Raw genomic sequence first — 17,289 nt, forward strand, 5'->3', positions numbered from 1 at the left:
CACGTTGAGGCGGCGTCCCACATCCCACAACTAGAAGAACCTGCAACTAAGATATACAACTGTGTACAGGGCGGGGGTTGGGGAGATAAAGCAGAAAAAAAAAAAAGATTGGCAACAGTTGTTAGCCCAGGTGCCAATCTTTAAAAAAAATAAAAAATAAAAATAAATTTAAAAAAAAGATGTGGTGTATATACACAATGGAATACTACTCAGCCATAAGAAATGATGAAATCTGGCCATTTGTGACAACATGGATAGACCTTGAGGGAATTATGCTAAGTGAAATAAGTCAAAAGGAGAAAGTCAAATACCATATGATCTCACTCATAAGTAGAAGATAAAAACAACAACCAGCACACAGCAACAGAGACTGGATTGATGGTTACCAGAGGGGAAGGTGGGAGGGAGGAGAGTGAAAGGGGTAATTAGGCACACGTGTGGTGATGGATTATAATTGGTCTTTGGGTGGTAAACATGATGTAATCTACACAGAATTTGAAATATATTATGATGTACATCTGAAAGTTATATAATGTTATAATCCAATGTTACTGCAATAATAAAAATATTTTAAAAATAAAAACAAAGGACAGTGAAAAAATTTTTGTTATACACGAGCATATGGTGAAAAATAAATCTCCCACTCTTATTTCCCAAAAAAAAAAAAGATATTTAAAATATGCTGGAAGTTACATCCTTAGCAAGTACTTACACTTAGAATTTTAAAATCTAATCTAAAATCTACTTAAAAATGTATAAAGGAGTATATTGTTCCTCGGATTATTTTAGGGGGTACATGAAAAGAAATGCTCAAAGGCAACTAGTCTACACCTAGGGTCTCATTTGTTCTCATTTCTTGCTTGAGTAGGTTTCTTATCTTCCTATCTAGATTGCAAGTTCTCTTTGTGTAAGAATTATGCCCTATTTCTTGTGTTTTTCCCAGAGACTCAGGGAGAGGAGCATGTAAGTAAGCAAAGTAAACAGCTGTGGAACTGAGTCGGGCAGGGGTGGACCAAGCAGCCTTTGTAGCCTGGCAGTATTGTAGTTTATGCTCATGAATTTTATGCACATTTTGCAAATATTGCTCAGTTCTGCTATGGTCAGGAAAGTTTCCTCATCCCAAAATATAATTCTTCCTCACACCCCACTGCTATTGATGCTTGGAATTCCTTCAAATAGCGTCACAAATTTTCTTTCCACATTTATTCAAAATGCATGTATCCTTAGAAGAAGTAACATTGACGTATAATCAGATTATATTAGATTACTTCCAAGAGTGAGTTTTTACAAAGGAGGATGAGGAGAACCAAGAGGTTTATTTGTTGGCTCCATGAGCTGACTCTAAGCCAAGCATCTCTTCCTAACTGACATGATCCTGAAGAGCAGATTAGATAGGACCTTATTGATTCTGAAATGACCAACCACATCAAAATCCTCATTTCTGGGAAAACATTCTTGAATAGAGGAGCTCCCAGTGTCTATACTGACTGAGAAATGAAGATAAGGTTTAATAGTAACCCTGCTGGACCTCCAATTTGCAGACCACCTTAAAGTACTTAGTAAAGTACTTTAAAGTAACTAAGCAGTCACAACTGGCCCTGCCTTTGGGTGAGTGAATGAGTTAATACACTTCTTTTCCTGTTTCTGGTGACTCCCCATAATCAAAACCCTTTGGCTGCAGATTATCTTTCCTCTGGTGTAGGGAAGATTTTAGTGCAGTACCCAGAACATAATAGACATTCGGTAGATGTTGGTCAAACAAACAGATTCTCAGGAAGAGAGGGGACTCTTGAGAAGCAACTGGTAATGAAGTTAGACTGCCAATTAACCTGAAACCTGGGTCACTCAAGATTTGTATCTTTGATTCATTTTTCTCTGCAGCAAGTGAAAGGGAATTTTGCTAGGCTGCAGGCCTGCATCTCAGAACTCCGCATGTTGCAGAGAGAGGGTTGTTTCAGACCCCAAGGCGCTTCTCTGCAGATGGCAGTAGAGGATGGGCTCCAGCAGTTCAAACAGTACAGCCGACATGTGACCACAGGCGCAGCTCTGACCTACACTTCCCTGGAGGTAAGAGATGCTGGCCTTTAGGACTCTAAGCCATCTTCCCATTTCAATCCATCTAGATGCTTCGTTATTTATCATCCTTGTATTGTTCTCTGTTTCATACGCACTGAATGTCGTTTTCAAGGCTAGATTTTCAGCTCCCTGCAGGCAGGAGGCGTGCTCCCTTTTTCCTATAACCCATGCAATTCTTATTACACAGCTAGGCATAAAGAAGAGTTCTAAAAATGTGGACTGAAGTGAATTATAAGGAAAAACTGAAATGAAAATAAAATTTGAATATGCCATCTGCCTCTAGGTTTTTGAAACTTGTAAAGCAATCATCAAACTGCCTAGATTGGTGTCTATATTTATATTTTCTGGGTACTCTTAAGAATTTACATTGTTCTCAATTAAATCTTGTCATCAAATTGAATAAATTTTCTTGGGATTAGCAAATGTGCAAATGTAAACATTTCTAAAATTCTGGTGCCAAACTAAGACAATCTTAAAAATATAAGTTGCGACTAGATCCTCCATTGTGTGTGAGTGACTTAAAACACTTTCAGTCTCTGATAACTCAGGCATCAAACAGATGAGTTTAAAAAATAATTGTGCTTTTATCTGCATCCTGTTCCTCAGTCAAACATGTCTAAGTACAAAAAAGAATTGCATGTATTTAATACCTGCCTTCCAGAATTTCAAATTTAAGACAAAACTGTTAACAAAAACATATAGTGTACTCATTCAGGTAGAATAAATTACTCAAATTATACACAAACACATCAATATTCCTTCAGGTCCAATATATTGATGAAGAGTGAGTGCATTTTAGAGTTAAGAGAGGAAAAGAAACAGCTCAGCTGGATACAGGTTGAGAAAGGAGAGAAATCTACATGGAAGTAGCACCATGAGAAAGGAGCATATATGCTCTCTGATATTCAGTACCCATTTAGTGAGTGGAATTTAAGGATTCTATTTCCTTTGTTTCCTCATAAAATCAAAGCATTTTGAGTGAGAGACATACTGCCAGTGCTTCAAGCATTCTTTAAAAACGAAAATACAGGGATGGCTTCTTACTGGTCACGTACGGGGGTAGGCTCAGCCTGTTTGGAAGGGTCCTGGGAGGATCTGTCCCACCAGACCTCTCCCACCAGAATCTGTCAAATGAAATTTGATTTGTAAGTTACAGTTAAGTCCTCCTTTGCTCTGAAGACAATAGCCACTACCACAGACTTGCTGTCTTCATCCTCCAGATCTAACCTGTTATGTTCTTCACTCTGTACGTCAGGGAAAGAACACACATTGATTCTTGGATTTGTTCCCAGATCACTGTTCTGACTTCCCAGCCTGGAAAAGAGGTGGTCAAACAATTGGAGGAAGGATTAAAAGATACAGACCTAGTCAGGGTCAGGAGGCTTCAGGTGGTTGAGATTACAAAGGGAGTCCTGGAGGGTATGGACTCAGCATCCCCTGTTGAAGAGCCCAGCAACGATGGTAAGAATTAAAGGAAAAGGTGAAAAGAATGGTAAGAATTTTAATGACTAGTCTTTTACGGATCAGGAAGATTATTTTCCATGGTCTTTCTATGTTCTTAAATGAAATGAAGCCAACAGATTTCACTGCAGTTCAGCCAGGTGTTTCTAGGTGTTAGAGTTGAATTTTTTAATCGTATTTTTAATTTCAGAAACAATAAATGTTAATGTAAAACCTGAAATATTATAGGTATAAAAAGTAAAAATTCCTTCCTCCTCTAATCACTTTTAAGTGATTGGGGTATCCCTCCTAATGTTCTTTTATATAGATAGGAATATATATATATATATATATTTTTTTTTTTTAGTGGGATCACGATATACACAATATTTTATAACCCTCTTTGTGTGTTAAACATCTATCTATATTAGTATCTATAGATCTGTCTCTTTTTTTACTGTGTGTTTGAACCATAGTTTATTTGTTTAATCACTTGTTAATGAACAATTTGGTTTATTACATTTTGCTGTTATAACCTATGCTGTATGAACAGACTTATATGTAGGGCTGGCTTCATGGGCTTATGACCAGTGCAGTCAAACAAGGCCCTGCATTCAGAAAGGGCTATGCTTGGGAATTAATGCTCTTTGGTTGCTGTCTTGAAATTCTTAATAATTTTATCTTTGAATGTGTGTTTTGTAAGTGAGTTTGATGGAACAATGGAGCCTATGCCAGGAGATTATAGTCTTGGTGCATTCACGCCCTACCTCTTGCATCATTCCCACCTCCCCAGAATGGGTTCTCAGTTGCAAGCTCCCTAGCCCCGATGTCCCTACCCTGCCTACCCCCACTCAGTGACCACTGGTGCCCAGGTCCCTACCAATAAGTCCTACATAAACCACCAATAATTCTACACTTCCTAGAAGAGAAAATATTCAAATTGAGTCTTAAAGGACAAATAGGAATTAGCCAAGCAGAGGAAGAGGAAAAGGTCACACAAAGACCAAAGGACATGAGAAAGCAAGATAAGTCAACTTTTCAGAGACGTGCTCATGGTTTCCTATGTCTGGAGCCTGTTAGGCAGAGGCAGGAGTGAGGCTGTAAAGGAAGGCAATGGTTAGATTAAGAAAGGCCGTATATTGGGGCTGGCCCCGTGGCCGAGTGGTTAAGTTCGCGCGCTCCACTGCAGGCGGCCCAGTGTTTCGTCGGTTCGAATCCTGGGCGCGGACATGGCACTGCTCATCAGACCACGCTGAGGCAGCGTCCCACATGCCACAACTAGAAGAACCCACAACGAAGAATACACAACTATGTACCGGGGGGCGTTGGGGAGAAAAAGGAAAAAAATAAAAAAAAAATCTTTAAAAAAAAAAAAAAAAGAAAGAAAGGCCATATATGCCATGCTAAGACATCTGGATTTCATTCTAAGGCAATAGAAATTTATGAAAAGATTTAAGTCAGGAAGTCAAGTAGAGATTCCCAAATTATGACATTTAAGAGGTTTTAGGCCAGTTTTAATTTATCCAACACTCAAGTTATGGTTCACTCTTCAGCAGTCCTTTCTATATTGGCCTTCTCCAAGGTAAGGTACACAGGGAGGTGCCCACCGTTCTCACACTATTGATTGCTTCCTGGTCCTATGTGGACAACTTCACTCTTCCCTTCACCCCCTAATTAAGTCGGGGGGTTTGTAGCTAAGGGTGTGTTTCCCATCAAATTCTGACACTTGTGGACCCTTCCAGTATCACGAAGCCACTGACATTGTTCTGGTGTGGGGGGAAGGGGAAGGGTAAACAGACTTAGCTGTGTGGTTTATGAGCTCTCACTTACTGCACACACTCTGCTTTCCTCAAACCAGTCTTCTCACTGACTGTCCTTTCTGTCTCCATCCCTCCACTGGTACTGGTCATTTCTGCTGAATTCCTTCTTCTTTCCTCTGAACTCCTTCCCCTATCCTCTTCCAGCCAAATCCTCCCCGTCCTTTAAGGTATAATTCAGGTTTGTGACCACTGTACTAATTGTCCTCTTAGAACTACCACATCACTTGTGATCTGCACCACACAATTTAGCCCTTAATTATAGACCATGTAGAATTGTTCACCATTGCTTTATTGTGTGATAATTTGTCTTCTTACCTAAATTGTAAACTACTTGATATCTGTTCTCTCTGCATTAAACTTTAAGTGCCTTGAGATTAGGAATTTGTCTTACTCATTTCTGTGTCCTAGTGTGTAGCATATCCTAGATTATCAGTAGATATTTGTTGAATGAATTGATGACAATGATACGTGTAGAGGCTGTTCTTGGTCTTCCCAGCATCTCCTGCATCCCCTTTCTCTAGTAACACCTCCACCTTCCTGGTCACACAGTAGGCCATGACCCAGGTGAGGCAATCCTAGTTCCCAGGCCACCAATCAGAGTCCTTCCCAGTGGGTTCTCAAACTGAATCTGTGAGAGAGAAGCTCTTTTTCTTTGTCTTTGGCCATGGACAGATCAGGCATGGACTGTGTTTTTTTCTCCCTTCAGAGACTGTACCCAGAAAGACTTACTGTATCTCTAGTGGTATAGAGCTCAGAGGACTCTGAGCCCACCTGACGCCTTTGTTTAGAATAGTTAGTGGCTAGAGCTGTATAAAAGAGCTTTTAAATGCAGGAAAGCAGCTTTCTACCTTGTGCCACTGCTGATTATTCTTCCAGTAACTTTCTATTTGCTTATAAATAATACATCATCCCATAAATTGCTTGTAATTCGTCTTTGTGGGTTAAGTATATATATGGTTCATAGCTTGAAATCTTCTCTTTGCCTTTACTTTCCTCATAATTAATTCCTTTATTCCATTTATGTTTTGCTTCATCTTGGTGTCCTTCTCAAGAGATTAACAACAGCAACTTCTCTCCTTCTCAGAAGGAGGAGTGTTTCAGAACTAGGTTGCCTGAGTCTAAATCCCAGTTCTATCTCTAACTAGCTGTGCAACTTTGGGCAAGGTGCTTAGCCTGTCTAAGCCTTAGTTATTAATTCTTGCTCCATGCAATAATTGTGGGGATTAAATGAGATCATATATGTTAATTACTTAGTGCATAATAAATGCCCAGTAAAAATTAGCCGTTCTGATTATTAATATTTTTGAAAATTTTTTATGTGAATGGTTTAATATTTCTGAAAGTTGTTTTTAATGGTCAGGTTCCAAGAGGACCATGAGTTACCTGAGGATAAGACTATGTCTTGTACTTCTTTGAATCACCAGCATATATCGTTCTACCTGACATACAGTAGATTCTCAATAGTTGTCTCTTGAATAAATAAATGAGTGATTGCACACAGCTCAACAACAAAAAATCAAACAACCCGATCAAAAAATGGGCAGGGGACATGAACAGACATTTCTCCAAAGAAGATATACGGATGGCCAATAGGCACATGAAAAGATGCTCATCATCACTAATCATCAGGGAAATGCAAATCAAAACTACACTAAGATATCACCTTACACCTGTTAGAATGGCAAAAATATCCAAAACCAAGGGTGACAAATGTTGGAGAGGCTGTGGAGAAAAAGGAACCCTCATACACTGCTGGTGGGAATGCAAACTGGTGCAGCCACTATGGAAAACAGTTTGGAGATTTCTCAAAAAGTTAAAAATAGAAATACCGTATGACCCAGCCATCCCACTACTGGGTAGCTATCCTGAGAACCTGAAATCAGCAATTCCAAAAATCCCATGCACCCCTATGTTCATCGCAGCATTATTCACAATAGCCAAGACATGGAACCAACCTAAGTGCCCATCAACAGACGATTGGATAAAGAAGATATGGTGTATATATATATATAATGGAATACTACTCAGCCATAAAAAAGGACAAAGTCATCCCATTCACAACAACATGGATGGACCTTGAGGGTATTATGTTGAGTGAAATAAGCCAGACAGAGAAAGAGGAACTCTGTATGACTCCACTCATAGGTGGTAGTTAACATATAGACAAAGAGAACTGATCAGTGGTTACCAGGGGTAAGGGGGGGTGGGGAGAGGGCACAAAGGGTGAAGTGGTGTACCTACAACATGACTAACAATCATGTACAACTGTAATTTCACAAGGTTGTTAACTATCATAATCTTAATATAAATAAATAAATAAATATATAAATAAATGAGTGATTGGAAAAAAATCAAATGATCAGGGAGACGTAGTGGTCACCCTCTCCGACATCAGCTCAAATAGTTAAGGACGTATCCCAAACACCCATAGCTTCCCTTCATAGCCCATGAATACCATAAATTGATTCAAACACTTCTTGAATCTATTTATAACTTCTTTAACTCTGGTAATCATGATCATCAATTAAATAAAAATTGTCTGTACCCCACTTTTCAAAGAAGGAAACAGGTTGCAAGGAAATGTTGACATTTCAGATTAGTTTAAAAAGTAACTATGAGAATATGTCCTTCGATCAGTCTAAATTCTGCCTTCTTTAGTGCAGCCCTGCACAGTGAGAACTAATCATTACAAAGACGACTTGGAGACTGCAAGATCCAGAATCATCAAAGAAAGATTAAACATAGAAATTAATAAAGTTGACTCACATTTTTGAAAGCTCTTTAAGGGTTGGCCCGGTGGCATAGTGGTTAAGTTTGCACACTCTACTTCAGTGGCCTGGGGTTGGTAGGTTTGGATCCTGGGTGTACCAAAAAAAAGTTCTTTAAGAAAATCTGAAATGAAATGGTTAACTTTAAATTACATCATATCAATAAGGTTTTCTAGAAATTTTCAGCCTGTGTAGCCTATTATATGTTTTCTTTCAATTGTATAAATGGCACTTCCTTTCATCTTTCCTGCTTGGTCTAACTTGTTCATTTTTTCTTTATTTTAGTGAAAGATCTTTCCTAGCTCTCTTAATTTTTTTTTTCTTTTTGGTGAGGAAGCTTGGCCCTGAGCTAACATCCATTGCCAACCTTCCTCTTTTTGCTTGAAGAAGATTGCCACTGAGATTACGTCTGTGCTAATCTTCCTCTATTTTGTGTGTGGGTTGCCACCACAGCATGGCTTCAGGAGCAGTGTGTATGTCTGTGCCCAGGATCCAAACCCGAGCACCCTGGGCTGCAGAAGCAGAGCATGCAAACTCAACATCTATGCCACTGGGCCAGCCCCATGGTTATTTTTAAAATTTTTGTTATAAGTTATACAAATTTAAACATCACAGAAGTTTAATATAGGCAGTTCAAAATGACCCAAAATTCCACCCTCCAGAGATAACCACCATCATTCTACTGAAGTGCTTTCCTTACACATTTATGGACATGAATATACATGTAACACTATTATTGTTATTGATATTATCTACTTTTTAAAAAAATGAAACTATATAACAGCCACTTCTCTGCTTTTTTTTTTTTTTTTTTTGCTGAGGAAGATTCGCCCTGAGCTAACGTCTGTTGCCAATCTTCCTATTTTTATATGTGAGCTGCTGCCACAGCATGGCCACTGACAGACAAGTGGCATAGGTCAGCACTGGGAGCTGAACCTGGGCTGCCAAAGAAGAGCACACCAAACTTAACCACTAGGCAACCAGGGCTGGCCCTGCATTTTTATTTTTTTCATTTAGCTATTTATCCAATAATTTTTTCCATATTGGCACATAGAGGTCTAACCCATTCCTTTTAGTAGCTGTAAGGTATTCTAGTGTGTAAATTCATCACCATTTATTTAACCATCTAATAAGATTTTTATATTTTACTGAAGAACTGAGTGACCTTGAACAAGTTACTTAAACTCTTTATTCGACAATTTTCTCATTTATAAAACAGGGCTAATAACAGTAGCCCTCATAGAGTTTTCATGAAGATTAAATTCAACTTCCATGTGAAGTACTTAGAACAGTGCCTGGCACATGTGAGCAGTAAATAAATGTTATCTGTTGATATTAATAGTAGTAGTAGTGCCTTTTTAGATATGCCTTTTTACTGAGAAGATTTCAGACTCTAATAATTTTTTATTGAAAAGAAGATATGACCATAAAATAATTTTTTAATTTAAAATCATTCATAATCCCACTGCCTCATCACACTGATTTTATTATTGCACATTGCCTCTCAGTTGGCCACGATCATGTTTAGGTTATAATTCATCTATGTAACTTTTTGTTTCCATGTAACATAATATTATAAACCTTTTTCCATACGTTTTTAGTCTTTCTTTTCTATTCTTTATCCATTTTGTTCCTCTTTTGCTCTTAAAAGAGGACTAGGAAGTGTTGGTCTATGAAAGAGAGATATGAAGAGGTATACCTCTCACAGGGAAAGCTGGATGCCTTCTTTATCTTTATGTGACCTCTTTACATATAAGCCAACTCTACACCTCAAAACAGATCCCTAATGCTGAATCTTCATCGTAAATTTAGAATGTAGGAGAACCTGCCAATTCCAGCAGTCAGAGTCAATCCCATAGAAGAGCCATCAATGGCAGGAATAATGCTGCTAACTTTTTTCATTTTTAAATAAGTTCCGAGCCTCAAGAAAGAGATAGATGAACTAAAAGCCACAGTCTCTTAACATACTCTAATATTTGTTTATAGATCACAATAACAGCAATATTTTATTGACTACTTACTGTCCAAATGCTTTCTATTCTAAATAGTTTCCACATATTATATTATCTAATCTTCATGTATCTAGATGCAGAAACTAAGGCATAATTTCTTATCCAAATTAACTTTCCCAAGGTTTCTGAGTTAAGAGATAGAGCAGGGATTCAAATTTAGGCAGTCTAGCTCCAAAGCTCACGTGTTTAACCATTCTTTATACTGCCTCAGTTGAAAAGAGCGATAATCAACAATTCAAAAGTTGGTTCTTTGTAAAAGCTTGTAAAATAGAGAATCCTCTGGTGAAACCAATGAAGGGAAAAAAAGAAAGAAGGCACAAGAAACTATGTTAGGGTTGGGGAAAGGGGACCTAACTGCAGACAGAACTATGAATTCAAATAGACAAAAATGGACACCTTCCTAAAAAGATAGCAAACTTGACTCACAAATAAAAAATCTGAATGGTTCTTATAATGTACCAATCCTAAATGGTTTTACAGTCAAATTTATCAAACTTTCAAGGAACAAATCACTCCAATCTTATACAAACTCTTCCAGATGTAAAAAAAAAAGAAAGAAAGAAAACATCCCTGAAGTCATGGTAGAAAACCAGACAAGGACAGTGTAAGAAAAGAAAATTGCAGGCCAATCCACTCATGAAAACAGATTAAACAATCTTAAATAATCCAGTCTTATCTAAAAAGAGAATACAGTACTGACCAAGTTGGATTTATCCCAGGAATACAAGGTGATTTAGCATTAGAAATATATAAATATAATTTACTACATCAACAGATTAAAAGGTAAAATCATGTTATCTTAATAGATACAGAAAAATATATGATAAAACTAACATCCATTCATTATTTAAGAGAAAAACCTTAGTAAACTAGGAATACAAAATAACTTGCTTAACTTAGCAAAGTGCATCTACCAAAAATCTACAATGAATACAATTCTTACTGGTAAAATGTTAAAAAGGTTGCCTTCAAAAATCAGGAATAAGGAGCCAGCCCAGTGGTGTAATGGTTAAGTTCGCACACTCTACTTCGGCATCCCAGGGTTTGTGGGCTCAGATCCCTCACATGGATGTACATACCACTCATCAAGCCATGCTGTGGTGGCATCCCACATACAAAAGATAGAGGAAGATTGCCATAGACTTTAGCTCAGTGTCTGTCTTCCTCAAGAAAAAAAGAGGAAGATTGGTAACAGATGTTAGCTCAGGGGCCAGTCTTCCTCACCAAAAAACATAAAATCAAGAATAAGACATGGATGCCCCATCACCGCTTTGATTCAACATGGTTATCATAGTCTGGTAAGATTAGAAAAAAGAGTAAAGGGTGCAAATATTGGAAAGAAAGAAACAAAACTATTGTTATTTGAAACTTATTTGATTGGCTACATTAATAACCAAAAGATTCTATGGAAAAATTACTACAGTTAGTAAGAGTTTAACAAGGTGGCTGGATGTAAGATCAATATACAAAAATCAATAGTATTTCTATAATTAGAAACAAACTCTTAGAAAATTCAATTTTAAAGAAATACTTCTTACAATAATAAAAAAGTACAGCATTTAGAAATAAATCTTAACAAAAGGTGCATAGAATATTTATTGAGAAATGTTTAAAACTTTATTGATGCACCTTAAGGAAGTTATCATTAAATGAAGCATGTTAATGGATAGAAACATTCAATATCCTAAGGATTCAGTTCTCCTCAAATTGATCTATCAATGCAATTACAATCAAAATCCTATTGAGTTTTTTGATGATCTTGACAAACTGATCCTAGTATATATATTAGAGGCTAAGACATATATATATTAAGGCTAAAGGTTTGCCTTGGTAGATATTAATATGATTAGAAAACGATTCTAATTAAGATAGTGCTGTATTGACAAAGGAATAGACAAGTTGTCTGGTCTAGAACAAATTAGAGAGCAGCAGACAGCCACGTCATGTGAAAACTTGATATGTGACTGAGCTGACATGGCAGAGCAGTGGGAAAATGATGGATCTAGTCATTAAATCATACTGCAACTATCAGTATTCCATCTGGAAAAAATGAAATTGGACCCCTACCACACACCATTTATAATAAATGTATTTTAGATGGATTAAAGACTTAAATATGAAAAGTAAAACTTTTACAAGAAAATACAGGAGAAAATTGTTATGACCAGAGGTAAGGAGGAAGAGGAAAGTTTTCCTAAATGAGGCACAAAGTTTCCTAACCATAAAATAAAAGATTAAATATGACTACTTCAAAATTAAGAATTTCTGTTCATCAAAAGACACCATGAAGAAAGTGATAAGACAAATCATAGCTATATTTCAAACTCATGTGACCAATAAATAATTAGTATCCAGAATAAAGAATGCCTGAAACTCAATTTTTTCGAAAAAGACAATCCAGTTTTGAAATGAGCAAAAGCTCTGAACAGGCATTTCACAGAACAGGAAATCTTAGTGGCAAATAAACATAAGAAAAATTCTCACCATCATTAGTAATTAGGGAAATATAAATTAAAATAATGATATACCATTCTGTGCCCACTAGTTTTCAAAAAAAAATTGTCTCACTATAGTGTTGACAATAGCAGAGCAATAAAAACTCTTATACACTGATAGAAAGAATGTAAATTGTTATACAACTCGTCATTTTGTTGTACAGTAACATTTACAATACCCTGTAATCCAGCAACTCCATTCCTAGGAGAAAGTCTTCAGAAAAACTTTTACAAATGTGCACCTGAAGACATGTAGAATAATGTGAATATTGACATTATTCAAAAAGCCAAAAATTAGAAACCACTCAAATGTCCATTGAATGAGGCATGAATAAATATTATAAAGTATATTCACAAAGTGGAATATCATCCAGTTATGAAAGTGAATGAACGAGGTGGACAAATCTGCTCAATATTGAGAAAAAAGCAGATAACCTATGATACCTCTTTAGAAAGCTCAAGCAAAACTAAAATAATAAAGTGTTTAAAATAATAAAACTACTTTTAAAAGGAAAGGAATGATAAAAAAACAAAATTCAGTGTGGTAAGGTTTCCCTTGAAGAAGAGCAGGGAAAAGCATACAGATATCTTCGTAGTATTGATGATGTCCTACATTGTAAGTTGAATAAAGGATTCATGAGTATTCATTTTGCTGTTATGCTTCATAGCTTACGTATATGTTGCATGTATTCATTTTCACATGATAAAAATGTTATAATAGCTTTCTAAAGAATGGCTAAGTAATAAATATGCCAAAACTAAAATGGCCACTGTGATCAATGCACTTTGGCATGAAGAGGGCGTCTGTCCAAGTTGACAGCAGTCTGCATGAGTTTGCTATGTAAGTCTTTCAGCCAGTTACAAATCATCCTAATGATGCTGTCAACCAGCCTACATCTCTCAGCTTTGTACACAGGATATCAGGTTCCCTTTCTAAGAGCTCACAAACCATCTGTTTAATATTTCCTCCTAGACTTTGCCAGAGATCGATGTCATGCTCTTTTGGAAAGGTATTTTATCCTTATGCGTTCTCAGGAAACACCAAATGTTAACAACCCAAACATGGAAGATAAAGATTCATTGCTTCCTAGAGGATTCCAGAAAAAGAAAAGAAAAAACAACCCTCTTCTATGCTTCATGTTTCAGTGCGGTTGTCAGACTCTACATATTGATTTTTTCCCCTTCAGTGTCTTAGAAAATAGACCAGAAAATACAGCTGTTCATTGAGTTTGTCTTTGATAACTACTTTAAAGTTACTTCCCTGTGGTGTTAAGACTAAATTAGAACCACTGTTGTATTTATTACCTAAAGATTTTTAACACGGACATTTTTTATTTCATTAACAGAAGCCATGGTCTCAGAAAAATGGCAACTCTTCCCTTTTGAAAAATTGAATAAAGAATTTTTTTAGAATTCAACAGAAAAACTAATGTTATTTGAAAATTGGGGTTTTTTAAAATTTTCTTCACCGACTGTATTGAGGAATAACTTGCATACTATAAGTTACATCCAAAGTATACAATTCAATGAGTTTTGACCACTATGTATGCCCCAAAATCATCACCACAGTCAACATACAGAACATTTCCATTATCCCCAAAAGATTCCTTTTGCCCTTCACACTCCATCCCTCCCTCGGTGCCCAGCATATACCACTGACCTGCTTTTTCTATGTAGATTAGTTTGCGTTTTATATAAATAGAATCATATAGTATGTACTTCTTTTGTGTCTGACTTTTTTCGATCAGATTTTGAGATTCACCCCTGCTGTTGTTTTTATCAGAAGGTAGTTTCTTTTTACTGCTGCGTGGTATTATATTGTATGACTATGCCACATTTTCTTTAACCATTCACCCGTTAGTAGACATTTCGGTTGTTTCCAATTTTTGACTATTATGACTGCTACAAACATCCATACACAAATCTTTGTATGGACAATGTTTTGATTTCTCTTGGGTCTTACTATGTTTATGGTTCATCTTTTCCCATCCATTTACTTTCAATCCATTTGCATCTTTATACTTAAAGTGTACCTCTTGCAGACAGTATATAATTGGGTCTTGCTCTTTATCCATTCTGCTAATCTGCCTTTTATTTGGAGTATATAGTCCATTATCATTTACCATGAGTATTGATATGGTTGAATTTAGTCTACCATTTTGATTTTTCTTTGTCTTCTCTGTTCTTTTTTTTCATCTTTTCCCTGCTTTGCCACTTTCTTTTAGATTATTAAATGTCTTTAGTATTCTAGTTTAATTCATCTATTGTCATTTAGCTATATTTCCTTGCATTATTTTTAGTGGATTCTCTAGAGATTACATTATATATCCTTAACTTTTCACAGTCAACTTAGAGTCAATATAGTATGTCACATAAAATGTAGGAACTTTGTAGGGAATAAAGTATATTTCTAAACTTTTTTACAGCCTACTTAGAGTTTATATAGTACCATTTCATGTAAAATATAGAAACTTTGCAACTATGTAGATCCATTTATCCCCTACACACACAGACAGACACTATCTTTTTGTTATAGTTGTCACGTGTATTACATCTACATTACAAACTCTGCAAGACAATATTATAAATTTTGCTTTAAACAATCATGTGTATTTTAAAGAAACTAAGAGAAAAATAATTTTTTACATTTACCATTTCTGATGCTCTTCATTCATTCCTGAAGATCCAGTTTTCCCTTGGCTATCATTTCCTTGAGCTCAGAGAACTTTAGTATTTCTTGTAGCATGGTTCTGGTGATGACAAATTCTCTTAGGAAAATGTATATTTCACTTTCACTCTTTTAATAATTTTTTTTAAGATTTTATTTTTTTCCTTTTTCTCCCAAAGCCCTCCAGTACATATTTGCGTATTTTTTAGTTGTGGGTCCTTCTAGTTGTGGCATGTGGGATGCTGCCTCAGCATGGCTTGATGAGCGGTGCCATGTCAGCGCCCAGGATTCGAACTGGTGAAACCCTGGGCCACCGAAGCAGAGCACACAAACTCAACCACTCTGCCACAGGGCTGGCCCCTCACTGTCGTTCTTGAAGGATATTTTTCTTATATATAGAATTATGAGTTGACAGAATTTTCTTTTCTTTCAATACGTTAAAGATGTTGCTCCTCCTCCTCCCCCTCCCCTTCCTCTCCCCCTCCCCCTCTCCCCCCCAAAGCCCCCCAGTACATAGTTGTATATTCTAATTGTAGGTCCTTCTGGTTGTGCTATGTGGAACGCTGCCTCAGAATGGCCTGACAAGCAGTGCTAGGTCCACGCCCAGGATCTGAACCAGCGAAACCCTGGGCCACCAAAGCGAAGCACACGAACTTAACCACTCAGCCACAGGGCCAGCCCTATCTCCTCTTCTATCTTCTATTCAGGTCAATAAGCTCAAGCTCTCCATCATTTTTCTCTGTCTTTAGGAGATTATGGTGTAAAAGAAGTTCTTCTGATTAAATCCCGACTCTTCTCTCTCATCCCCTAACACTCAGAGAGACACGCAGACCCTGCTTTACTTGGCAAATGACTTGTGTGGCTCCCGGCCAACCTTGGCACAGTCTGGCCACTTCTCTATCTGAAATCAGCTCCATCAAATGCCTAGCAGTGGAGTACTAGTTAGCACAGTACAAGAATTGATAGGGGCCAGAAATAGAAACAAGTACAGATATAAATTTAGCATTGGATAAAGATGGCATCTCAAATCACTAGGAAAAAGATGGACTTGTTCAAAAAGGTGCTGGGACAACTAGTTAGCCATCTAGAGAATATTCCAAATGCATCAGGAACCTAAACGTAAAGAAGAATATTTTGAAAGTAGTAAAACAGGGGCCGGCCCCATAGCTGAGTGGTTAAGTTCATGTGCTCCACTTCAGAGGCCCGGGATTTTGCCAGTTTGGTCCTGGGTGCCAACATGGTTCGTCCTGGTTTGGTCCTGGGTGCTGCTCATCAAGCCATGCTGAGGTGGTATCCCACATAGCACAACCAGAAGGACCTACAACAAGAATATACAACTATGTACTCGGGGGCTTTGGGGAGAAGAAGACAAAAAAAAAAGAAAAGAAGACTGGCAACAGATATTAGGTCAGGTGCCAATCTTTAAAAATAAAAAGTAGTAAAACAGCAGCCAGCCTGGTGGCCAAGTGGTTAAAGTTCCCCGTGCTCCACTTCGCTGGCCTGGGTACACAGGTTCAGATCCCGGGTGTGGACCTGCATCACTCACCAGCCATGCTGTGGCAGAATCCCACATACAAAAAATGGAGGAAGATTGGCAGAGTTGTTACCTCAGGGCTAATCTTCCTGAAGCAAAAAAAGAGGAGGATTGCCAACAGGTGTTAGGCAGGACAAATCTTCCTCAACAACAACAACAAAAGTAGTAGAACAGAACATTGATGAATTCCTTTATAATCTCAGCATAGGAAAAGGTTTTCTACCTATGACTCAAAATCCAGGTACAATAAACAAAAGATTGATTTATTTAACTACATAAAAATTAACTATGTAAAAATCAAAATCTTCGGCAGGGCAAAAAGCACCATAAACAAAGTCAAAACACAACTGAAAAACTAGGAGAAAGTATTTGCAATTTATATCTCGGAGAGAAAGGAAGGCTGTATCTCTAATAGATAAAGAACACTTAAAAATTGAGGGCAAAAACTCCAAAACCCTATAGAAAAATGGACAAAA

At 37.1% G+C, this 17,289-nt stretch overlaps 2 protein-coding genes across 2 annotated transcripts in view; one reads left to right on the forward strand and one right to left on the reverse strand.

The window, feature by feature from the left end:
* SEMA4F (ssemaphorin 4F) overlaps positions 1-15,350 on the reverse strand; it is an 80,064-nt gene extending 64,714 nt beyond the window's left edge. Inside the window, exons 1-2 of the mRNA XM_046661459.1 lie at positions 15,264-15,350; positions 8,103-8,194 (exon numbers count right to left, since the gene is read on the reverse strand). Coding sequence (XP_046517415.1) covers positions 8,103-8,194; positions 15,264-15,286 — 115 coding nt within the window. The 5' untranslated portion in view covers positions 15,287-15,350. The remainder of the gene's footprint in view (positions 1-8,102; positions 8,195-15,263) is intronic.
* The window catches only part of M1AP (meiosis 1 associated protein), a 78,299-nt gene that overhangs the window by 28,425 nt on the left and 32,585 nt on the right, over positions 1-17,289 (forward strand). Inside the window, exons 2-3 of the mRNA XM_046661460.1 lie at positions 1,882-2,067; positions 3,369-3,537. Coding sequence (XP_046517416.1) covers positions 1,882-2,067; positions 3,369-3,537 — 355 coding nt within the window. The remainder of the gene's footprint in view (positions 1-1,881; positions 2,068-3,368; positions 3,538-17,289) is intronic.

This window comes from Equus quagga, chromosome 5 (genome assembly GCF_021613505.1).
Source record: "Equus quagga isolate Etosha38 chromosome 5, UCLA_HA_Equagga_1.0, whole genome shotgun sequence".
NCBI lineage: Eukaryota > Metazoa > Chordata > Mammalia > Perissodactyla > Equidae > Equus > Equus quagga.